We start from the raw sequence: 25,430 nt of genomic DNA, 5'->3' as shown, positions 1-25,430 counted from the left end.
TATTACAACATTTGTATGAAGTCAGTACAAAACGGCAACAACGCATGTGGACTCCACCTAGTCGAATATGAAACGTGTACGAGGGATCGATTTGCCCATTTGGAGTCTAAGGTTAAATTCATTCAGCGCTCTCTAAAGAGAACAAGTAAGTTTTTAAGTCTAAACAAAACAAGTAAGATTTTAAGTCTTTCGTTGGTCTTTGTATTTTTTTTTTCGATATAAAAAGTCAAAAAGCCTGCACATTAATATCTACATTTGTCTCCTGTGCATTTAAGCTAGAGAAAAGCAGGCATATGTACAGTATAAAAAGGTAAACATATAAGTGGTCCAGATCTAACATGGGGGTCAAAAAACTCGAAGTTACACAAAGGATGATTTCTTTGAATTACCGTGGCTTTAAGATGTTTTCCTATATATTTTTATATATTTGTTTGAGCTATTGAAGACCCTACACACAGACGACGAATATGATTTGAACAAACTTAAATCTACACGAACCTTGGAGCATCTGCCCTATAACTTATAATGGCGTTGCTGTTCTTGAGAAGAATATTTTCCCTATACATTCTCTTATTTTGATCCCCTATTGTGGCCCTACACTACCTCTAGGGGGTCTTGATTTAAAATAAAATTTGAATCTACACAACATGTATGTAAAAGTTTCATCTTTTCTGGCCACTTGTTTATGAGGAAGAGTTTTAAAGAAGCCATTAAATTGTTGGACATTTTTGTCTCCCACTTTAGCGAAAGCGAGGGGACAATTAATCGACAAAACTTATTACCTTGGTCATAACTTTTGAATGAGAAGAGATCTGGCTTTCAATATTACCAAAATGTATTACCTGTAATAAGACCTTAGTTGTTTCGATCAAAAAAGTTCAATTTAGCCTACGGTTATAAAAACAATTCAGCCTTCAAACAAAATACAAATTAAAACCAGAAAGAAAATATCACATGATAATTCTAACATTGTCATTTCAGCTCATCATGTCTCATTTATGGCGGGCCCTTCAAGCTATATGAAAGTCGTCATAGGGACTCTTATTTTTGACAACGTTCTCATCAATAAGGGAGGAGCCTACAACGGCAAGACTGGTATCTTCACCGCCCCCGTATCTGGGTCATACTTCTTTGTGGTCACTATTGGACTTCCAACCCCATCCGCCGCTAAAGGCTCGAACTACGTAAGGATACATATCATGAAGAACGGGAAAATTTCCTCTTACCTGTTCATCGGAACTGAAGGATTATGGGTCAAACGATCAGAAAATACCATACTGGAGCTTTCAAAAGGGGACAGAGTAAACCTGTACATGAGAACCATTGGCAGTGGGTTTTCCGTCATTGCTGGAAAATCTAAGTATCCTGGTGCAACTTATCATTCGCACTTCTCTGGATTTCTAATCAATTGATGCAAGTTCTATTGAAATGAATGAATAAATATGTAATGATTACCAAGCAAATATTAATCATTTTTATTAAAACTATCCTCAAAAATATCAATGAAAATACTTCCTGGGCAATGTTCATGATATAAACTGAAGATTTCAAAATCAAGAATATGTAACTATTAGGTTTTGCAGTAAAATTATTTTTCCTGCACTCTTCCTGAACAATAGAAAAATAACTGTATCAATAAATTTACAATACATAACTATCCTACAATCAGTGGTCATTCCATAGATCTTTAAACATGTGGCATACGCACATTAACTCCTAACTACGAGGGCTGTTCAATAAATAATGTCCTGAACTGTATAACATACAATACAGATATCATATGACATTAGGCTTGACTTTCTCTCATTATTGAATCTTTAATGAATTTATAACAGTTTATGTGACCACTTTTCATCACATAGTTTCAATGTGAGAAGCTGGAAAACAAGGGTTTTTCGATACACTGCATTATAAATGAATGGTAAAGAATCAGTAAACTAGAGTGAAATTAAAATCTTCATTAAAACTGCTGTAAAACTTAGTAATAATCCGAAAGAAACATTTACAGAAATATGTGACATTTACAGCAACCAATGCCTGTTTTATAGACAAATGAGCGAGTGGAATTCAATAATAAAAAATTATATAATGGGCATCAAAAATGGGTACCGTCCTTGGCAACAAAAAATTACAACTTATGTACAGTTTGCCAAATTTCAACAAACAATATTTGATGCTGTATGATTGACTTTAAGACACAAAGACATCATTTCGGGAGTAGTTTGCACTGTTTTTAAGAAACGTTTGACGGTAAAAAAAAAAAAAGCTTAGTACTCAAAGGTCACCCTATATTTTGAAAAATGAGTGAAAACGACAGCGTGTATGAATGTCTTAACATTTATTTCAAAATATCAGTAATTGTAGTTATCCACGTTTGTTTGATATTCAAACAGATAATGGAACTTGAATCTATTGCTTAAAACCCTCAAAACAAAATTTACCATAAGATGTACTTGATAAAAACAGCGAAGGTCTGACAAGAGCAAAGAATTGCAAGAGCACAAAGACAGATTTATATGCAATTTTCTTAAATATTAGTGGTTTTGTTGTTCAAATTCGTGTTCGGGGAGACAGTTTAATTACTGGAGGAGTCTAGAAGGCAATTTTTTTTTTGCAAAAAAATCGAAATGTTTATTAGAGGAAGGACCCAGAATTAGGTATCCACTACATTAATTTTTTTCATGACAGTGTCCAAACCCGCACGCCCTGAAGAGTAAAGGGGTTTTTGGGATAAATAGAAAGTTAATGTGTTTTTTTTCACATTAACAATATTCGCCAGATCTTTGACCTTTTTACTTGTTTCTATTTCCAAACTTGAAAAAAACACCTTTGAGAAGGAAGAAACAAGTCCAGGAAATCATTGGATCTGCCATTTTCCAGTATACTAAGGATCATACCAAAAACTGAGTTCTAAAAACAATCAGAAATTGGATAAAAAATGTTACGGACATGTGTTTTAATTAAAAGAGATTAATAAGTTAAATCATGAATACTAAATCATTGAAAAGCGTCTTTTGCTTCTTTCCGATCACCCAGGACATCATTTATTGAATAGCCCTCGTACTGAAAGACATGCACTGCAATATAAGGCAATCCAAGTTTTGAAAAGATTTATTTCTACTTCACTAACACCTTTTTTGTTTAAGCAATTAATATGAGCTGCATTTTGGAAAAATTAATTTTGCTGTTAAAATATGCTATTATGATAAATCTGTATGTAATTAAAACCATTATGTTTAATAAGAGTGATATAAAGAATTATTTTGGTTTTCAGGAAAAAGAAAAATACAAAGGAATGCATGGTATTATATAAGAAATCAATATTGTACAGGACGACAATAATGTAATTTTGCCTACAAATTGTTCTTCCGTCTGTAATATAAAGAATAGAAGTTTATAAATGTTCTTTTTTTTCTGTCATTTAAATAGGTAATTACAATATTGCAACAAAAATTTTCGACCTCAAACTTGCAGCTCATATTGCTTTAAAATATTAAACACGTATACTATGGGTCAAAGAATTATTACAGATGCGCGGTGCCCAATGTTAAACTTTCTCTGTGGTAGATTGTTTGATTGATTGATTGTATATTGTTTAATTTCCCTCTCGAGAATTTTTCACTTATATGGAGACGCCATCACTTGCCAAAGAAGAGCTGCTAATTTTGTCCTATGCTCGGCACTCAGGGCGAAAGACCGGTCTCCACGTCTCACAGTGGGATTCTGCAGTGGAAAATATTAAAGTAAAATGAACTCAAGTTTCATCATCTGACAAATCTTTCTTGCAGATATCTTCCTGTATCCGAGGTCTCTTGTAAGAATTTTATAAACTGCTCTCATGATACTCCTACCATAAGAGTTACCTTCCATTTTCTCCTTATCAAATACTTTTTAGCTAAGTTTCATTAAACATACAAAAGCTAGACCATTCTTTTTCTGCAACAACAAAGTGTGGTCTATACTGTAAGAATTATTTCTAAATGAAATTGAAGACTGAAGGGAATCCCACCCGATACTACCTCCCCCAGTTGACTTATACCGTATGGTCAAATAAGGTTTTGGTTTGGATATCCAATATTTGATTGAATAAATTGATGTTGACTTCACTAAAAGAAAATCCTAAATGCACGACTGCAAGCGTAAAACAAACATTATACACTGTAACATAAAAGTATTTTCTTACTTTGCATTTACATGTATTAACACACAGCCAAATAAGCTGAAAAATTAAAACAGGACAATTATCATTATTTGATCTAAAGTCCAACGCAATTTCCTAATTGTACATGGAACAAATTTTATGTTCACATTTCTTAAAATATTTTTACAACTTGAAAAAAATCTGCGATATAACATTGTATGCCCAAGCCCTATATGTGCATACATTTTGTTCAGTCATGTATAAGAACATAGTTAATTTTTTTTTTATTCAGTAGTTTTTCTGCCAGGAGTTTATTATACATGTATAAAAATATAATACACTTGGACATACAGTGTGTTTACAAATTGATTTAGCAAAGAGTCCACTGTTTTATGTAAACACAACAGAATTTAATGTAACCCTTATATTTTCTAATAAATGCGTATCATAAGGAACCAAAAACATTTATCACTCATAATTCAATTATGGCGTGTGAACGTTAATTGCTTTATTCGATAATCTTGTGATGTATATATATTCAAAATGTTGTGATGTATGTTCAAAATCTTGTGATGCTTGTTCTAAATCTTGAGATGTATATTCAAAATTTTGTAATGTATATGCAAAATCTTGTGATGTATGTACAATAACATGTAATATGTTCAATAACTTGTGATGTACATGTATATTCGATATCTTGTTATCGCATATACTTCACAAGATTATCGAATAAAGCAACGTTTTACACGCCATATTCAATTTGTTACTGGTCTACGGGCCACATCACTCACCTGATCGCTATGATTAGAAAAAAAAGATTTAGCTTTAGTTGCAGAAGTGTACACTTTGCTTGAGGAATATCGGTCAGATAAAGCTTTACATTTATCTGTCTGAATTTTCTCAAGCAGAGAGCTACAGTTCTGCAAAAACCCTAGCTTTAGTTAAGTATTTAAAAATTTATAAGAAGTGGCTGTGATGAGAGTAGGGGAGTGAACAAACTTGAGAGTACGCTAAATGAGAATGCTTCGATGTTTCATTGTCTAATCGCAGATGAAAAGATTCTTTTCTATTTTCCCCTATTTTTCTATATACATTTCTATGTAAACGTAGCCGCTTCTTTCCTATTGGGGGAGGGGGGGGGGGGTATTTTATAAAAACTAATGAACAATACTTATGAATTCCTCTGTATTTATATGAATAATAAAAATAAAGGCGGCACTATTCTTAAGAAGAAAATGGTTTTTCCTACATATTCCTTTATTTTGATCCCTTCTTGTTTATTTCTTCCTAAAAGAGTGTGTGGTCCTTTAAACAAATGTATTATTTAATTCCTTTCATTAATTTTCTTTCATGTTTGGATTAAATTAAATTTGCCAATTGATTCTGACGAAAAATACAAAAAATGATACTGGCAGTATGTTAACAGATGGGAAAATACAGAACAGTACGGATGCCGAGCACGTTTTCCGACCAGAAAAGCTCACTTGAGCCTCGGCTAAGGTTAACTAAAAAGGAACACTGAATACTAGTATTTGTTCTATCATTGTCATTTTAGCACAACAAGTCTCATTTATGGCAAGCCCTCAAAGTCATAGAAGACCTGTCGTAGGGACTCTCATTTTTGACAATGTTCTCACCAATAAGGGAGGAGCTTACAATGGCAATACCGGTATCTTTAACGCCCCCGTATCTGGATCGTACTTCTTTATGGTCACTATTGGACTTCCAGCCCCATCTGCCTCTGAAGGCTCGGACTACATAAGGATACATATAATGAAGAACGGGGAAATTTCCTCGTACTTGTTCATCGGAACTGAAGGCTTATGGATCAAAAGATCAGAAAACACCTTACTGGAGCTCTCAAATGGAGACAGAGTAAACCTGAACGTCGACACCATAGGTACCGGGTTTTCCTACATTGGTGGTGGTGGTTTGGAGGGGGGGGGGGGGGAGTTATGTTTCGCACTTCTCGGGATTTCTAATCAATTGAAGCAGTTATGCATGTAATTCGAAATATTTTAATAAAGTTGTATGTGGCAAATCATTTTTTTTTATTCTGGTCAGTAAACAAGCTCTCTGTGTAGCGACTAAATTGAAATCTGAATGTTTCAAAATAATGCGGACAAATATACAGGTACATGTCCCGATATAAAGCATTGCTACAAACCGAAATTTTTACGGAAAAATTCAATTAAGTGTGTAATGATTTTTGATTTTATTTATTCATTCATTAATTAGACTTGAGAAATTCAATTTTTTTCAGAAAAAAATGATCACCGTATATATATTTAATATTTTTTAGCATTTATTATTTTTGACTAGACAATCAGCTTAATATAAATTCGTTATCATGAGATTTCTTTAACAAAACATTTTATGAATTACTACGTCGTGTTTTATTTAAATAAATTCAATAAGTTCGTACTTTCTCTGCACTCATCAAAACTGACAAAAATATTGCAAACGAAATCTACTTTAGTAGAAAAATTACATTTGCTATTAAAGCATGCATGCAGTAAATAAATCATTCTGACATGTATATTTTAATTCAATATGACATGTATATTTTAATTTCAATATGTAAGGATGGTGTAATACAAAACTGATGAGCTTAATGTCACTTTTCATTGAGAATAGGTTTATCATATTGAAATTCTACATTGACTGAATTTTGCACATTTTGTGCTTAATGAAAATTTCAAAGTAATGTTTAACCAAAGAGATGAATTTTTTCACAGCTAATCCTGTATCATACAAAACTGATGAGCTTAGGAATAAGATAGATTAATCACTTTTCATTGAGAATAGGTTTATCATATTGAAATTCTACACTGACTTGGTCAATTTTGCATTGTATTTAATAGCTGTTTTTTTTTTATCTACACTAACTTTTGTGCTTTTTAATGTATATTTCTACATGTACGATGGATTTTTAAAAGATTTGTTCATATATTTCTAGTAATGTCACTGTGTCAATATCTTTTATATTTTGTCTCATATTATCAAATTTTATGTACCAAAGATGCATAAAATAAGTCTAATCAAAATTGAAAATTTCATTAAATAATGTTTATATATTTCTATGAAAATTTGGATTCCCTATTGTGGCATATTGTAGAGCTTTCCTGTTTAAAACATTTAACATATATTTCTAGGTAAAACTTGGGTGTCCCCCGGGGGTCATGATTTTTACCGCTTCCACATTAGTTTCACAACCCTATTTTCTAAACGTCACGTTTTAATTAAAATGTATATTGTTAGAATGAAAAAAGACAAACACATTAAAAAGCATATAAAACAGAGTCTAATCGCCCAATACTTTAAAAGAAAAAAAATTAAGACATTTTCTAGTCTCTAGTTAAAACATTAAATGAGTCATTGCTATTTTGATCATAAACAGTGTTGTTTTAATCTGATGTATTAAACAAAGGAAATGTCGAAATGGAATAAAACGCCGAAATGAGCTGTAATGCGTTTTTCCCTCAAAATCGGAAAATCGCCAGTAGAGACAGTTCCGATGATAAATCAGACTCGCAGAGGAAAGAATGTAAATAAGAGACTTATTCATAAATGGTTTCAGCGATTTTGGGCGGGTCATGGGTCACTGAATGATCTGCAGAGGACAGAAAGACCGAAAGATAGGAGGTCAGACGGAAACCTTCAGTGGTGTCCGACGTTGTCAAAAAAGAGAGCGATAGGTGAAACTTTGAGTTTGTCTTATGGTACTATTCAAAGAATTTTGATAGAGGACTAAATTATAAATAGAGAGAGTGTAAAATTGGTGCCAACAATTCTTAAAGAAAGTGAAATATGTAAATGTGTTCGTGAATTTCAAATATTTATTTTTTATAAAACCAGGAACCTATATACTAAGTATACAGGTCCCTGATAAAACGGGGGGGGGGGGGGGGGGGGTTTAAGTGTATGACGGTGCGTATCCGGAATACGACGTTATTTAGGTGTGGAGACTACCATAATCGCACTTTATATATAATTCGATATTTTGAGAAGTATAAATAAATAAATAAATTTATCTTCCACAATGTATAATTTTGTTAATTTACGTCGACTAGTAGCAATTTTATCGAAGTTGTGACATTACTTTCGGATCAACCCTCGTACATCACAAATATGCTGCAGCCCTGATTTTTCTGCAAAGACATCATCTGTTTTAACCTACCCTCCTCTTATATTTTCAACAAAGTCAGTTTAAACCTTATCATGCACTTCTCAGTAGCAAGAATGGACTATGTGAGCATGAATTATCGTTGTAAATGTCTTCTCATCGTATTTCTTTTTGAAAATGAAAGAAAAATGAATGAATGTTATGTTTAACAACATAGTAGAGTTTATGATCAGTGTGCTGCAAATACTAAGAAAAGGCACTCAAATCTTACTAAGTGCTTTATTTTATAGAGACATAGTTATATGATTCGCCAATATATAAAAGTAATGCATTCATATTTGCTAGCTCCCTAAAATCATTTGAATTACTAATTGGTCATTGTCAACAAAGTTTGTAGGCGGGGATGATATAGGACAATAACTGGAAACATATCAAATAGGGATGTGCGATTTTATCGGTATACCGGTATATCGCGATTTTTTGTTGCGTGATACATATCGTGATACGGAGACCTAAATACCGGTATTTAGGTACATATTATAAAGTCCAGAAATTGTTCATTTATTTGTTCAATCTTTCAAATTACAATCATAAAAAGTCTAAAAATGTTGAAAAAGGGTGAAAAGAACGGCATCTTACCATCCAAACATGATTAATTTTATGTACATAAAAATTTCTCAAAAGTGAAATTTTGTTTTTTTAGCACATTTTTAAGAAAAATATTGATATTCATTAAAAATCATTGTAAAATTTGCTTGTAAAAATATCATGATATTATCGTGATATTTTGGGGAAAAAATCGTGATATATCGCGATACGAAATTTTTGGCGATACCTATCCCTAATATCAAAGTTAATCTGTGAGTGTGGGTACATCAATGACACTCATAATTCCGCCCCTTCGCTGATCAAAATTTTCAAATTCGATAATGTATTTAATTATGTTTATGCAGTATGTTTTGCCAATCTGTTTGTACAAAGAATACATTTATGTTTGAAAATTCATGTAGATGGGTTTTCCGTTGATCCTGTTGGTAAAAATGCAAAATTAAGTAAATAAAAAATATCCCTTGTAATATTTCTAAGGCTCTCCTTCCAAAAAATCAAAATTTGCACTTGTAACTTCGCCCGTGCTTTTCACGACAGCTTGTACTTTGAGTTCAGTTCCTCCAAAAATGAAACTTGTTGACACTTCTTTATCTGAACCGTACTTTGGGAGATCAACCGTCAGTTTACCTAGGTAAGAACAGCCAGGCTCATCCACGAACTCTGGCTCTTCATTTGTAGAGGTGTATACTGGTAACGACACTTTGGTTTGATTTGAATACAAAGGCCAGTAGCTCTTTTCACTTTGAACTTCGTCTATTTCCAGTAATTGTCCAATACATACATGCTTGTCAAACACCTCTTTACATTTTTCTTTGCCTTCTACCATCTTCTTCTTCGACTCGGGATGTTTTCTACGATCGAAGGATGTATTGGTTTCAATGCCGTACGTATATTTGGCGATACGCGCCGCTATGGTGGCTGGCTGGTGACCAAATATAACAGCACCCTTAAGGACAGCCAGTCCTGCCTCTTGTGGAATAATCACCCGACTGTCGGGAAATTCCTCCCGAATTCTTTTTTGTAGTAAGGGGGATTCCGAAAATCCTCCCACCATAAGAATGTTGTTCGTGCCTCGAACTTTGGGCGATCGTAACAACTGTTTAACATGATTGACCATGCCATCACAAGCTGCCGAAAACAAGTCCACAAAACATGGCTTGTTAATGCGCAGACGATCTCCAACCCAGGTTAGATCATCTTTATATTTGGTTTGGCGAATTTTCTTTTTTATTTCCTCTCCTGATTCCGCCTCGTACAACTCTTGAAGACTTATGGGAATACGAATGGTGATTTTTCCTGGAGCATCGTCCTTAACGTTACGTTTTTTAGTCTCAAAATCTCGAAACAGGTCGATATAATCCGCTGTATGCGACAAGGCAAAATTTTCCAGCATTCCTCCACCGACGATTTCCTCCAGCATTTCTTTGAATGACTGGTCCACTCTAGTGCCGCCCCAAGCTCCGCCGCTGGCCTTGTCCAGTTCCTTCAGAGTTCCGTTGAACTGAACCTCGTGCACTGTGATATCGACCGTACCACCTTGAAAAGGAAATTTTTAAAAATGCAAACTAGAAAATTGAGCGAGGAAGGGTGTGGGGGGGGGATGAAGCTCACTTTTTGTCATTTCTTGCAGATAATGACACATGCAATTATCTCTGTATCTTACTACGATACAAGATTAATACAGGATGTAAAATGTGCAATAACGGACAAATTTCGGAATAAAGATGGGGAAAAAAAGTTTTATTTTCACAATAGCATGCAAATTTATTCATTTTTGATACATGTAATTAAATGAAATGCATATAATTTTTATTAAAAAAAATCATATCAAATTAAAGTAAAACTTGCTTTAAAATTTGGTATTTATTTTTAAGTATCCGTATATAATAAAACATATAAAGCTCAATTTTGCAGGATTAATCCTTGAAGACTTCCTACAAATCGAACAGAAGCAATAGCTTACCACCAGCGTCTAGTACGAGGTATCGACTGCCCGGTTTGAAGGCACTGATTCCCCCCTCGGCGCCCTGCAGTTTCTCTATAGGGAGATATTTACAAAACAAAGAAGCTGCCTCAGGTTCAAGAGCTATCATTAATTGTACTCGGTTTATACCAGCCTAAAAACGACGAAGAAAAATTATGTACCGACACAGATCAAACAAAACCAAACATTTAACATTCATATGATGGTTTTGAGAATTGATTGTCTTCAAAAACGTTTCCTGACCATTCAATCGCAAATTAAATCAAAGTACTGAGACAGTACTGAAAGACGGGGTCAAAATAATCTTCATCCTAGATTTCACTATTTTTTTACATGATCTTCAATTCGCAATTAAGCGCAATTAAACTTGAAAATATAAACTAAGTAAATTCCATTTAATACAAGTATTTCCTCGCATTTTTTTCTGTGTTTAAACTCCTATTTTTTTCAAAGCCCAGCGTAAACAATACGTTGATTTCAAATTAAAAAATAAAGTAAAATTCCAGCAAGGTAACCTCTTCAGCAGCCTCCCGCATGAACTGTTTCGAGGGGTCGTCCCAGATAGCGGGCACGGTCAAGACCCAGTTGATGTCCCTAGCTTTGATCCCCGCCCCTCGCTGGTCAAGAGTTTTCAGCATATGGTCCTTAAGATAGCGGATAGCGTGAGCGAAGACAGTTATAGCCTTCATCTGTTTTCCTCCTGTCATATCCTTCAACATTGTGTCTCTTGTTAGTCTCTGGAAAAAAATCACTTCGGTCATATACCATTCATGGTTCCTAATTCAGGTAAAAATTAATTTAAAAAAAAAATTGAGCAGTTAATACTATACAGTGTAATTTGAATTTGTTTCAATGTTAATGTTTAAATTTTTATCTAAATAATAATGCATTATCATGTTATCATGGAATGACCTAAAAACTGGTACGAAACTTGATACAGTATTCAAAATAAGACACGTACGGCAATCTGCACAAGTTTTATTTACAAAAGACCGAGTTATTAAATCCACTTAACGTGTCATCCCCTCCTTCCCTGACCCATCGAAAACAGTAATGAATCGTAATCTGTTGAAAGTTGCATTGACTAAAGAAAGTAACTCCCACCCCAACCCGCGAAATAATTTATAATGGTTCAGCAATATTTTTCTGTGCTTAACAAAAATTTCATTCAGAGTCCGACATTTGTTTTAACCCGACCCCCACCCCTCACCCCCACAAAAAATCCTGGATCAGCGATTTTGAGTGTAGGTGCGAATGTTTAAAAAGAATTCAAGCGCCAAAATATGGACTCATCTGTAAATTGTGGTTTACGAAAAATTACGCACTTTGAAAAACTTTTTGTGTGCCTTTTCAAAGTGCGTTAATATCGACCTTATTAATGCACTTTGAAAAAAAAATGTGTATTGCTTGGTCAATATTCTTGCAAATCTTAGGCATTGATAAGTCTTCGGTGATGAGGTTACTTCAGGATGTGAAAGTGAGCGATTTATTTTTGATTTTTCCACTCTTTGAAAAATCTTTCTCTCTTATACCTTATACTGTACTCAATTTTTTCCAGTTTGTATGCATTTTATGTAAACTAAAGTTTATTTAAAGTTTCCAACATTAGACCAGTTATGCAAATGCTTACATATATTTGGGAGTAGCATAGACATTGGCTTAGGCACACAAATAATTTGCAAAGCTGTGAAAGCTGTGCATAATTTAGGCATTGAAAATTTGGGCTAACCTTGGAGGGGTCCTCTTTCAATTAGCTATCGACGGCTATGTACAATACATGTATAAGGGAAAAAAAGTTGGGCTGAGACACCTTCAGCTCGTCTTCTTTTCGTTCTCAATGAGGTTAAATGAGTACATGTACATGTAAATTAAAAGTTTTTCGAAAGATATAATTATTAAGAATTATTCTCTCAATTACTAAAATATAAAATAGAATTTTTTGTTTTATATATACATATTTTTTTCAAACTGCATTAAATGTCCCCATGGTAATTTTTCAAAATCGTCTGCAAATTCTTCAAAAATTTTCAAAGTACGTTGAGTGTGTCCCAAATTTAACGCACTTTGAAAAGTTTTTTTCAAAGTGCGTTGCCACAGTGCCTGGACGCATATTTTTCTCCTCGGTTTTTAAAACAAGCAAGAGGGTTAAATAGATGAAAAAAGGGGGGATGGACTTAAATCAGCTAAAATTGGACGTGGAAAAGAGTAGGACTAAACACGTTGTTTATTATTGTTGTGAATACTTAACATTGTTTACATGATCTTTGACAGATCTGATCAAGGAAGGAAGAAAGGAAATGAATGAATCACAAAATCTTTTTTAACAACTTACAGACGATGAATTGAACAGCGTCATTTTGAATCTTCTGAAATAGTAGTAATCTCCATGTTCCTGTTCGTCTGCCAGTTCGGAATAGCGATCTTCTGCTTCGTAACCGAACTCGACCAAATCGCCTTTCCCGTCTAGTAGTACTGTAGTGGGGGTCTTCAGGGAGACGAGACCCGCCGTGCCTGCTGTCCACGTGTTAGCTGATACTTTGAGGGGGTCATTCTCGAAGTCATGCCGAAAAGAGAAGCAGTAGCCCGAGTATGTCGTGCCGAAATCAATGGCCGCTGTCATCAGACGATCTTCTTGAGCACATGCCATTTTTATTCACTATCCTTCTGTGGGGAAAAAATAATAAAAAATACAAAAAAGGAATTTTTGTCTTCATATCTATAGAAATCATTGCTAGTGACGTCTTAGCTTTGGGTGAGGGGCGATCGATGGCTTGACATTTCAATAAAAGACAACATATCTTTATATAAATATTTTTTTAAAAATCAAATAGGTGAATAAATAAATAGACTAGAACCTAATTTGTACACAATTAGAGACATAGACTGAAAACTTTCTGTTTATTGATCTCATGTTGCTGCTATCCTCCCTATTATAGGCCTATACCATGTGTTATTCTTTACATGTCACAGACGGCCAAACTGAAAAAAAATTGTTCCAATAAATCTTATCTTACATATTGAATAAACCGTCTGTTTATACCAAAGAAAAAAAATTCGGTAAATCAGTAATATATTTTAATACAATGTACTACAAAGCACAAACAATCCTAAGTGCATGTTGGTCGTTGTCTGGATATCATCGTTACAAAGTGTCAAAGTATATCATTGAGGGAGTCTTCAAGACTCCAGTTCCCTAAGGGCTGATCGATCCAAAATAGATCTAATGCTGACTATTTCGTACATATGATCATAGTGCAGGTTGTTCCGATTCCAGGAACGTACAATGTACTTTACTTGCCACTTGGTCAAAACGAAAGTAGGCGAAATGCATTTTAACACAGGTGTGCAGTCACGAAACTCCTAAAAAAAAGTAACTTAACATTTTATTCAAAAGGTGATTAATACTTACTTTAATATAAGTATGAACTAAAACGGCGTAGTTATTTTCTAAGCAAAGTTTAGTACACTTTCTCAAATATTCAACGACCTGTATCAAGAAAATGAACATGCGCACTGCTTAGTTTCAAAATGTACGGTAGCCACTACGGGTCTACACACAAAAGAGTGAGTGCAGACGGAAGATTAAGAAAGTTGTGGGATGAGATGGGGGCGAAATAAATGAGGCTACAAATAGAATCCGTATATACTTGTACATTGTAATTATATTTTTTCAGACCTTGAACTTTCTCATAATAGGTCAAGGTCATGACATATTCCTAGACCAAAAACAATCTTTGTATAAAGTATTGGCTTTCAAGGCTTAAGGTCATAATATTAAAGTAATTTTCATATAATTGATATGAGAACTTCAATGTTTGTCCATTAAAACGTCATGCCCCCTTGCAAGAATTATATTTTTTTTTCACCTTTGATCAATAAATTATAACAATCATGTTTTCTAATGAAAAAAATCCTCTAACTGATCAGAAAATGTTTTTACAATGCTATATGTATGACTGAATATACAAAAACATGATTTGTAGCTATAAATGTACAATCAAACTTTATCACATAAGGCCTATGGGCCACAACTCTCACCTGAGTTACTGGCATTGCTGTTATTCATCAGATTTTCCCTTGCTATACCCCTTGTTATACTTATTATGACCCCATTCTACCCTTAGGGTCCATGATTTGAACAACTTAGACTCAGCACTATCCCAGGATGCTTCCATATTTAAGTTTCAGCTTTTCAGATCCCATACATGTTTTTTTTTTGTATTGACTTATCCCTGTGAAAGTGCGAGTTTTTTCCCTCTCCCCACTTGGGGGAATAATAATTCTTGGTTCAACAAAATTTTCAATATACAAATACATACATTTGTATATACACAATGAGTAAAACTTTTTCAGTTTCCTTACGGAGTAGCATATAATCATGACAAGAGGCCCAAGGGCCTTGAATCGCTCTTCTGATAAATTGTAGAGTCTATCACTTCTATTTGAAGCCTCTAACTCTAAGTATCCTAAGATGCATGAACTGACAAAGTTTGATGATTCTTGGCCAGTAATGACTGAAGATATTTATGAAATCAGTATAGCTATAAAATACCATAAGTAGGTCACGGTGACCTCCTTTTTGCTTTGAAACTTTCTGAGGACTCAAGATGCATTAATTGACTGATGGTTCTAAGCCAATAAGTACCTCATATATTCAAAAGTAGGTCACTGTGACCTTCTTATGGTTGACATTCTCTAAACACCCAAATTGCATCAACTATCAGAGTTTGATGATTCTAAGCCAATAAGTACCCAAGATACTTAAATATAGCCAAAAAATGTCAAAACTAGGTCACAGTGACCTACTTTTTGGTCGACATGTTCCGAAAACCTAAATTGCATCAACTAACAAAGTTTGATGATTCTAAGCCGATACGTACCTGAGATAATCCAAAGTAGGTCACTTCGACCTACTTTTTGGTCAACATTCTCCGAAAACATAACATGCCTCAAACTGACAATGTTTGATGTTTCTAAGCCAAAAAGTACCTACAATACTTAAATATAGCCATAAAATTCAAAACTAGGTCACAGTGACCTACCCGGTACTTTTTGGTCGACAATCTCCGAAAACCTAAGTTGCATCAACTGACAAAATTTGATGATTCTAAGCCAAAAAGTACCTAAGATACTGAAATATAGCCATAAAATGTCAAAACTAGGTCACAGTGACCTACATTTTGGTCGACATTCTCCGAAAACCCAAGTTGTATCAACTGACAAAGTTTGATGATTCTAAGCCAAAAAGTACCTAAGATACATAAATATAGCCATAAAATGTCAAAAGTAGGTCACCATGACCTACTTTTTGATTGACATTTTTCGAAGACCCAAGATGCATCAACTGACAAAGTTTGATGATTATAGGTCTGCAAGTATTCAAAATATGCCTTTTAAACAATTTGAAAACAAATGCCTGCAAAATACAGAAAGTAGGTCACAGTGACCTACTTTTTCATAAATACGTTTTAAGGCCACAAGATGCATCAAATTACAAGATTTGGTGATTCTAAACCTCTCAGTATCTGAAATAATGGGATTAAATGTTTTACAAAAGATGAGCCATAAAATTAAAAAAAGTAGGTCATGGTGACCTTTTTTTAAGTTGACCTTGTTCAAGGACCCAAGATGCATTAACTGACAAAGTTTGATGATCATAGGCCTTAAAGTAACCAAAATATGCCTCCAAATCATCTTGAAAACAAAAGCCCGTAAAATTTAAAAAGTAGGTCACCGTGACCTACTTATGTGTTAAACTTACAAGATTTGATGATCTTAGTCTTTATAGTAAGCAAAACATCACCATTTTTATGAAGTGTAAATTTTGGTTAACTTTGAAGTGACCTTGAGACCACGCCCTTTGCCCCAGGGTCATGCCTTGAACAATTTTTTTTATCTTCCAACATATCCTGACCCTTGTATGTAATTTTGGTGAAAATCTGCCTGGTGGTTCTGGAGAAGAAGATTTTTTAGCAACCAGTACTTTTGGTTTTATTTTCCTGATTATCTCCCCTTGTTTTAGGGTCACAACCCTAGTTTTAGCATAAAAGGTAGCCCTTGGGCCAAGGATACCCTGTGACAAATTTGACAATGATCGGCTAAGGGGTTCTTGAGTTATGGCCCATATTCTAAAAAGTTAACGCACACGGCACACCGCACGACGCACACCGCACAAATGGCCATAGCATTAGCTCTTTGAGCCTTTGGCTCAGAAGAGCTAAAAATCAAATGCTTACAAAAAACAGAAGTCTCTGTCGAGACTGTAGCTCTACTGGTTTATACTTAAAACAAAGGAAGAGAAAAGCAGCAGTTGGGACTTGAGACTTTAAATCAGCAATAAATAGAAAAATGATCCTTGCCACTCATCAAAATAAAAACCAATGCAAAGAATTATGTATCTTAGTATAGTCTACTTGTGTGCCGAGTTATACTGAAATCAGACCAAAACTGCAGGAGGAGTAGCATTTTCAAAGAATTTCACAGAAATTTCTATTTTTAGTAACCATGGCAACATTGTTCATTGAAATCAAAAACGGATGCACAGAATTATGTATCTTAGTGTAGTCTACTTGTATGCCAAGTTATATCAAAATCAGACCAAAACTGTAGGAGGAGTAGCATTTTGAAAGAATTTCACAGAAATTTCTATTTTTAGTAACCACGGCAACACCGTTTATCGAAATCAAAAACCGATGCACAGAATTATGTATCTTAGTGTAGTCTACTTGTGTGCCAAATTATACTGAAATCTGACCAAATCTGTAGGAGGAGTAGCATTTTGAAAGAATTTCAAAGAAATTTCTATTTTTAGTAACCAAGGCAACACCGTTCATCGAAATCAAAAACCGATGCACAGAATTATGTATCTTAGAGTAGTCTACTTGTGTGCCAAGTTATAATGAAATTGGACCAAAACTGTAGGAGGAGTAGCATTTTGAAAGAATTTCACAGAAATTTCTATTTTTAGTAACCACGGCAACACCGTTTATCGAAATCAAAAACCGATGCACAGAATTATGTATCTTAGTGTAGTCTACTTGTGTGCCAAGTTATACTGAAATCGGACCAAATCTGTAGGAGGAGTAGCATTTTGAAAGAATTTCAAAGAAATTTCTATTTTTAGTAATCACGGCAACACCGTTCATCGAAATCAAAAACCGATGCACAGAATTATGTATTTTAGTGTAGTCTACTTGTGTGCCAAGTAATATTGAAATTGGACGAAAACTGTAGGAGGAGTAGCATTTTGAAAGAATTTCAAAGAAATTTCTATTTTTAGTAACCACGGCAACACCGTTCATCGAAATCAACCAGAAGTCTCTGTCGAGAATGAAGCTCTACTGGTTTGTTCTTATAGCAATGGAAGGGAAAAGTTCTTAAGCAGTTGGGAATTGAAACTTTACCACAGCAATAAAAAGAATAATGATCCTTGATTAAGTCTCTTTATGTTCTTAGTATAGTCTACTTGCATGCCACATTATATTATAATCAGACTTAAACTGCAGGAGGAGTAGCATTTTGAGAGTTTTTAACAGAAATTTCTATTTTTAGTTACCATGGCAACACCGTTCATCGAAATCAAAAACCGATACACAGAATTATGTATCTTAGTGTAGTCTACTTGTGTGCTAAGTTATATTGAAATCAGACCAAAACTGTAGGAGGAGTAGCATTTTGAAAGAATTCCACAGAAATTTCTATTTTTAGTAATAACGGCAACACCGTTCATCGAAATCAAAAACTGATAAAAAGAATTATGTATCTTAGTGTAGTCTACTTGTGTGCCAAGTTATACTGAAATCAGACCAAAACTGTAGGAGGAGTAGCATTTTGAAAGAATTTCACAGAAATATCTATTTTTATTAACCACCTAAACACCGTTAATCGAAATCAAAAACCGATACACAGAATTATGTATCTTAGTGTGGTCTACTTGTGTGCTAAGTTATATTGAAATCAGACCAAAAATGTAGAAGGAGTAGTATTTTGAAAGAATTTCACAGAAATTTCTATTTTTAGTAACCACGGCAACACCGTTCATCGAAATCTAAAACCGATGTACAGAATTATGTATCTTAGTGTAGTCTACTTATGTGCCAAGTTATATTGAAATCAGACCAAAACTGTACGAGGAGTAGCATTTTGAAAGAATTTCACAGAAATTTCTATTTTTAGTAACCAAGGCAACACCGTTCATCGAAATCAAAAACTGATATACAGAATTATGTATCTTAGTTTAGTCTACTTGTGTACCAAGTTATATTGAAATCAGACCAAAACTGTAGGAGGAGTAGCATTTTGAAAGAATTCCACAGAAATTTCTATTTTTAGTAATAACGGCAACACCGTTCATCGAAATCAAAAACTGATACAAAGAATTATGTATCTTAGTGTAGTCTACTTGTGTGCCAAGTTATACTGAAATCAGACCAAAACTGTAGGAGGAGTAGCATTTTGAAAGAATTTCATAGAAATTTCTATTTTTAGTAACCACGGCAACACCGTTCATCGAAATCAAAAACCGATATACAGAATTATGTATCTTAGTGTGGTCTACTTGTGTGCTAAGTTATATTGAAATCAGACCAAAAATGTAGAAGGAGTAGCATTTTGAAAGAATTTCACAGAAATTTCTATTTTTAGTAACCACGGCAACACCGTTTATCGAAATCAAAAACCGATGCACAGAATTATGTATCTTAGTGTAGTCTACTTGTGTGCCAAATTATACTGAAATCTGACCAAATCTGTAGGAGGAGTAGCATTTTGAAAGAATTTCAAAGAAATTTCTATTTTTAGTAACCAAGGCAACACCGTTCATCGAAATCAAAAACAGATGCACAGAATTATGTATCTTAGTGTAGTCTACTTGTGTGCCAAGTTATAATGAAATTGGACCAAAACTGTAGGAGGAGTAGCATTTTGAAAGAATTTCACAGAAATTTCTATTTTTAGTAACCACGGCAACACCGTTTATCGAAATCAAAAACCGATGCACAGAATTATGTATCTTAGTGTAGTCTACTTGTGTGCCAAGTTATACTGAAATCGGACCAAATCTGTAGGAGGAGTAGCATTTTGAAAGAATTTCAAAGAAATTTCTATTTTTTGTAATCACGGCAACACCATTCATCGAAATCAAAAACCGATGCATAGAATTATGTATTTTAGTGTAGTCTACTTGTGTGCCAAGTAATATTGAAATTGGACGAAAACTGTAGGAGGAGTAGCATTTTGAAAGAATTTCAAAGAAATTTCTATTTTTAGTAACCACGGCAACACCGTTCATTGAAATCAACCAGAAGTCTCTGTCGAGACTGAAGCTCTACTGGTTTGTTCTTATAGCAATGGAAGGGAAAAGTTCTTAAGCAGTTGGGAATTGAAACTTTACCACAGCAATAAAAAGAATAATGATCCTTGATTAAGTCTCTTTATGTTCTTAGTATAGTCTACTTGCATGCCACATTATATTATAATCAGACTTAAACTGCAGGAGGAGTAGCATTTTGAGAGTTTTTAACAGAAATTTCTATTTTTAGTTACCATGGCAACACCGTTCATCGAAATCAAAAACCGATATACAGAATTATGTATCTTAGTGTAGTCTACTTGTGTGCTAAGTTATATTGAAATCAGACCAAAACTGTAGGAGGAGTAGCATTTTGAAAGAATTCCACAGAAATTTCTATTTTTAGTAATAACGGCAACACCGTTCATCGAAATCAAAAACTGATAAAAAGAATTATGTATCTTAGTGTAGTCTACTTGTGTGCCAAGTTATACTGAAATCAGACCAAAACTGTAGGAGGAGTAGCATTTTGAAAGAATTTCATAGAAATTTCTATTTTTAGTTACAACGGCAACACCGTTAATCGAAATCAAAAACCGATACACAGAATTATGTATCTTAGTGTGGTCTACTTGTGTGCTAAGTTATATTGAAATCAGACCAAAAATGTAGAAGGAGTAGTATTTTGAAAGAATTTCACAGTAATTTCTATTTTTAGTAACCACGGCAACACCGTTCATCGAAATCAAAAACAGATGTACAGAATTATGTATCTTGGTGTAGTCTACTTATGTGCCAAGTTATATTGAAATCAGACCAAAACTGTACGAGGAGTAGCATTTTGAAAGAATTTCACAGAAATTTCTATTTTTAGTAACCAAGGCAACACCGTTCATCGAAATCAAAAACTGATATACAGAATTATGTATCTTAGTTTAGTCTACTTGTGTACCAAGTTATATTGAAATCAGACCAAAACTGTAGGAGGAGTAGCATTTTGAAAGAATTTCACAGAAATTTCTATTTTTAGTAACCACGGCAACACCGTTTATCGAAATCAAAAACCGATGCACAGAATTATGTATCTTAGTGTAGTCTACTTGTGTGCCAAGTTATACTGAAATCGGACCAAATCTGTAGGAGGAGTAGCATTTTGAAAGAATTTCAAAGAAATTTCTATTTTTTGTAATCACGGCAACACCATTCATCGAAATCAAAAACCGATGCATAGAATTATGTATTTTAGTGTAGTCTACTTGTGTGCCAAGTAATATTGAAATTGGACGAAAACTGTAGGAGGAGTAGCATTTTGAAAGAATTTCAAAGAAATTTCTATTTTTAGTAACCACGGCAACACCGTTCATTGAAATCAACCAGAAGTCTCTGTCGAGACTGAAGCTCTACTGGTTTGTTCTTATAGCAATGGAAGGGAAAAGTTCTTAAGCAGTTGGGAATTGAAACTTTACCACAGCAATAAAAAGAATAATGATCCTTGATTAAGTCTCTTTATGTTCTTAGTATAGTCTACTTGCATGCCACATTATATTATAATCAGACTTAAACTGCAGGAGGAGTAGCATTTTGAGAGTTTTTAACAGAAATTTCTATTTTTAGTTACCATGGCAACACCGTTCATCGAAATCAAAAACCGATATACAGAATTATGTATCTTAGTGTAGTCTACTTGTGTGCTAAGTTATATTGAAATCAGACCAAAACTGTAGGAGGAGTAGCATTTTGAAAGAATTCCACAGAAATTTCTATTTTTAGTAATAACGGCAACACCGTTCATCGAAATCAAAAACTGATAAAAAGAATTATGTATCTTAGTGTAGTCTACTTGTGTGCCAAGTTATACTGAAATCAGACCAAAACTGTAGGAGGAGTAGCATTTTGAAAGAATTTCATAGAAATTTCTATTTTTAGTTACAACGGCAACACCGTTAATCGAAATCAAAAACCGATACACAGAATTATGTATCTTAGTGTGGTCTACTTGTGTGCTAAGTTATATTGAAATCAGACCAAAAATGTAGAAGGAGTAGTATTTTGAAAGAATTTCACAGAAATTTCTATTTTTAGTAACCACGGCAACACCGTTCATCGAAATCAAAAACCGATGTACAGAATTATGTATCTTAGTGTAGTCTACTTATGTGCCAAGTTATATTGAAATCAGACCAAAACTGTACGAGGAGTAGCATTTTGAAAGAATTTCACAAAAATTTCTATTTTTAGTAACCAAGGCAACACCGTTCATCGAAATCAAAAACTGATATACAGAATTATGTATCTTAGTTTAGTCTACTTGTGTACCAAGTTATATTGAAATCAGACCAAAACTGTAGGAGGAGTAGCATTTTGAAAGAATATCATAGAAATTTCTATTTTTAGTAACAACGGCAACACCGTTCATCGAAATCAAAAACCGATACACAGAATTATGTATCTTAGTGTAGTCTACTTGTGTGCCAAGTTATACTGAAATCAGACCAAAACTGTAGGAGAAGTAGCATTTTGAAAGAATATCACAGAAATTTCTATTTTTAGCAACAACGGCAACATCGTTCATCAAAATCCAAAATTGATACACAGAATTATGTATCTTAGTGTGGTCTACTTGTGTGCTAAGTTATATTGAAATCAGACCAAAAATGTAGAAGGAGTAGTATTTTGAAAGAATTTCACAGAAATTTCTATTTTTAGTAACCACGGCAACACCGTTCATCGAAATCAAAAACCGATACACAGAATTATGTATCTTAGTGTAGTCTACTTGTGTGCCAAGTTATATTGAAATCAGACCAAAACTGTAGGAGGAGTAGCATTTTGAAAGATTGTTTACAGACAGACAGACAGACGGACGGACGATGGACGCATTACTATCGCATAAGCTCTTCTGGTCTATGACCAGTAGAGCTAAAAACTGATGCACAGAATTTTGTATCTTAGTGTAGTCTACTTTTGTGCCAAGTTATATTGAAATCAGACCAAAACTGTAGGAGGAGTAGCATTTTGAAAGAATTTCACAGAAATTTCTATGTTTAGTAACCACGGCAACACCGTTCATTGAAATCAAAAACCGATGCACAAAATTATGTATCTTAGTGTAGTCTACTTGTGTGCCAATTTATGTAGAAATCGGACCAAAACTGTAGGAGGAGTAGCATTTTGAAAAATTGTTTACAGACAGACAGACGGACGGACGACGGACGCATTAATATCGCATAAGCTCTTCTGGTCTCTGACCAGTAGAGCTAACTAGTAAGACTGTACAGAGAAATACAGTTTTCATCCAAAATATTATATATTAAAATAAAAACAAGAGGCCCATGGGCCACATCGCTCACCTGAGCACCAAGGGTAGGACTAGTATAAAATGGCTTTTTATTGTAAAGTTTAAATCCAAAAGTAGTCCCATGACCAATCATGGATTTGCTATTTTTTAGAAAATGATTGAGAAGAAGATTTTTAAAGAATTTTCCTATATATTTCTATGTAAAACTTTGGTCAGCCATTTTGGCCCCGCCCTACCCCCGGGGTCATGATTTGAACAAAAATGAATCTACACTACCTGAACATGCTTCCATATAAATATGATGAATAGTGGCTTTGTCATTCTTGAGAAGAAGATTTTTAAAGAATTTTCCTATATATTTCTATGTAAAACATTGGTCGGCCATTTTGGCCCCGCCCTACCCCCGGGGTCATGATTTGAACAAAAATGAATCTACACTACCTGAACATGCTTCCATATAAATATGATGAATTATGGCTTTGTCATTCTTGAGAAGAAGATTTTTAAAGAATTTTCCTATATATTTCTATGTAAAACATTGGTCGGCCATTTTGGCCCCGCCCTACCCCCCGGGGTCATGGTTTGAACAAACTTGAATCTACACTACCTGAGCATGCTTCCATATAAATATGATGAATTATGGCTTTGTCATTCTTGAGAAGAAGATTTTTAAAGAATTTTCCTATATATTTCTATGTAAAACCTTGGTCGGCCATTTTGGCCCCGCCCTACCCCCGGGGGTCATGATTTGAACAAACTTGAATCTACACTACCTGAACATGCTTCCATATAAATATGATGAATTATGGCTTTGTCATTCTTGAGAAGAAGATTTTTAAAGAATTTTCCTATATACTTCTATTTAAAACTTTGGTCGGCCATTTTGGCCCCCGCCCTACCCCCGGGGGTCATGATTTTAACAAACTTGAATCTACACTACCTGAGCATGCTTCCATATAAATATGATGAATTATGGCTTTGTCATTCTTGAGAAGAAGATTTTTAAAGAATTTTCCTATATATTTCTATGTAAAACTTTGGTCGGCCATTGTGGCCCCGCCCTACCCCCGGGGTCATGATTTGAACAAACTTGAATCTACACTACCTGAGCATGTTTCCATATAAATATGATGAATTATGGCTTTGTCATTCTTGAGAAGAAGATTTTTAAAGAATTTTCCTATATATTTCTATGTAAAACTTTGGTCGGCCATTTTGGCCCCGCCCTTACCCGGGGGTCATGATTTGAACAAACTTGAATCTACACTACATGAGCATGCTCCCATATAAATATGATGAATTATGGCTTTGTCATTCTTGAGAAGAAGATTTTTAAAGAATTTTCCTATATATTTCTATGTAAAACATTGGTTGGCCATTTTGGCCCCGCCCTACCCCCCGGGGTCATGATTTGAACAAACTTGAATCTACACTACCTGAGCATGCTTCCATATAAATATGATGAATTATGGCTTTGTCATTCTTGAGAAGAAGATTTTTAAAGAATTTTCCTATATATTTCTATGTAAAACATTGGTTGGCCATTTTGGCCCCGCCCTACCCCCGGGGGTCATGATTTGAACAAACTTGAATCTACACTACCTGAGCATGTTTCCATATAAATATGATGAATTATGGCTTTGTCATTCTTGAGAAGAAGATTTTTAAAGAATTTTCCTATATATTTCTATGTAAAACTTTGGTCGGCCATTTTGGCCCCGCCCTTACCCGGGGGTCATGATTTGAACAAACTTGAATCTACACTACATGAGCATGCTCCCATATAAATATGATGAATTATGGCTTTGTCATTCTTGAGAAGAAGATTTTTAAAGAATTTTCCTATATATTTCTATGTAAAACATTGGTTGGCCATTTTGGCCCCGCCCTACCCCCCGGGGTCATGATTTGAACAAACTTGAATCTACACTACCTGAGCAGGTTTCCATATAAATATGATGAATTATGGCTTTGTCATTCTTG

General features: G+C 34.3%; 2 protein-coding genes across 3 annotated transcripts in view; one reads left to right on the top strand and one right to left on the bottom strand.

Annotated features, from left to right (window-relative positions):
- The first annotated feature begins 18 nt into the window (after window positions 1-18).
- On the top strand, window positions 19-1,452 carry LOC134253444 (complement C1q tumor necrosis factor-related protein 6-like). The gene is made up of 2 exons (XM_062735967.1): window positions 19-145; window positions 982-1,452. Exon 2 carries the CDS (start codon window positions 999-1,001, stop codon window positions 1,410-1,412), a length of 414 nt encoding a protein of 137 aa, XP_062591951.1. The 5' UTR covers window positions 19-145; window positions 982-998; the 3' UTR covers window positions 1,413-1,452.
- A 7,078-nt stretch (window positions 1,453-8,530) lies between these two features.
- The window catches only part of LOC134253440 (heat shock 70 kDa protein 12A-like), a 33,426-nt gene continuing 16,526 nt past the window's right edge, over window positions 8,531-25,430 (bottom strand). Inside the window, exons 1-5 of one of the 2 annotated variants that reach the window (XM_062735963.1) lie at window positions 14,270-14,327; window positions 13,193-13,524; window positions 11,376-11,597; window positions 10,840-10,993; window positions 8,531-10,412 (exon numbers count right to left, since the gene is read on the bottom strand). In XM_062735963.1, coding sequence (XP_062591947.1) covers window positions 9,349-10,412; window positions 10,840-10,993; window positions 11,376-11,597; window positions 13,193-13,507 — 1,755 coding nt within the window. In that variant the 5' untranslated portion in view covers window positions 13,508-13,524; window positions 14,270-14,327 and the 3' untranslated portion in view covers window positions 8,531-9,348. Of the gene's footprint in view, window positions 10,413-10,839; window positions 10,994-11,375; window positions 11,598-13,192; window positions 13,525-14,269; window positions 14,328-25,430 lie in introns of those variants that run through there. The other variant, XM_062735964.1, reaches the window with a different exon arrangement.

The sequence above is a fragment of the Saccostrea cucullata genome, unplaced genomic scaffold, assembly GCF_032062105.1.
Source record: "Saccostrea cucullata isolate Sc308-1 unplaced genomic scaffold, CSIRO_AGI_Scuc_v1 ctg1391, whole genome shotgun sequence".
NCBI classification, from domain to species: Eukaryota; Metazoa; Mollusca; class Bivalvia; order Ostreida; family Ostreidae; genus Saccostrea; species Saccostrea cuccullata.
The sequence above is the reverse complement of the archived record's forward strand: the minus strand, read 5'-3'. Positions and strand labels throughout refer to the sequence as shown.

What these genes read in the sequence shown, in the direction of transcription:
- LOC134253444 (XM_062735967.1), top strand. Translation starts at nt 999, where the DNA reads ATGGCGGGCCCTTCAAGCTATATGAAAGTCGTCATAGGGACTCTTATT.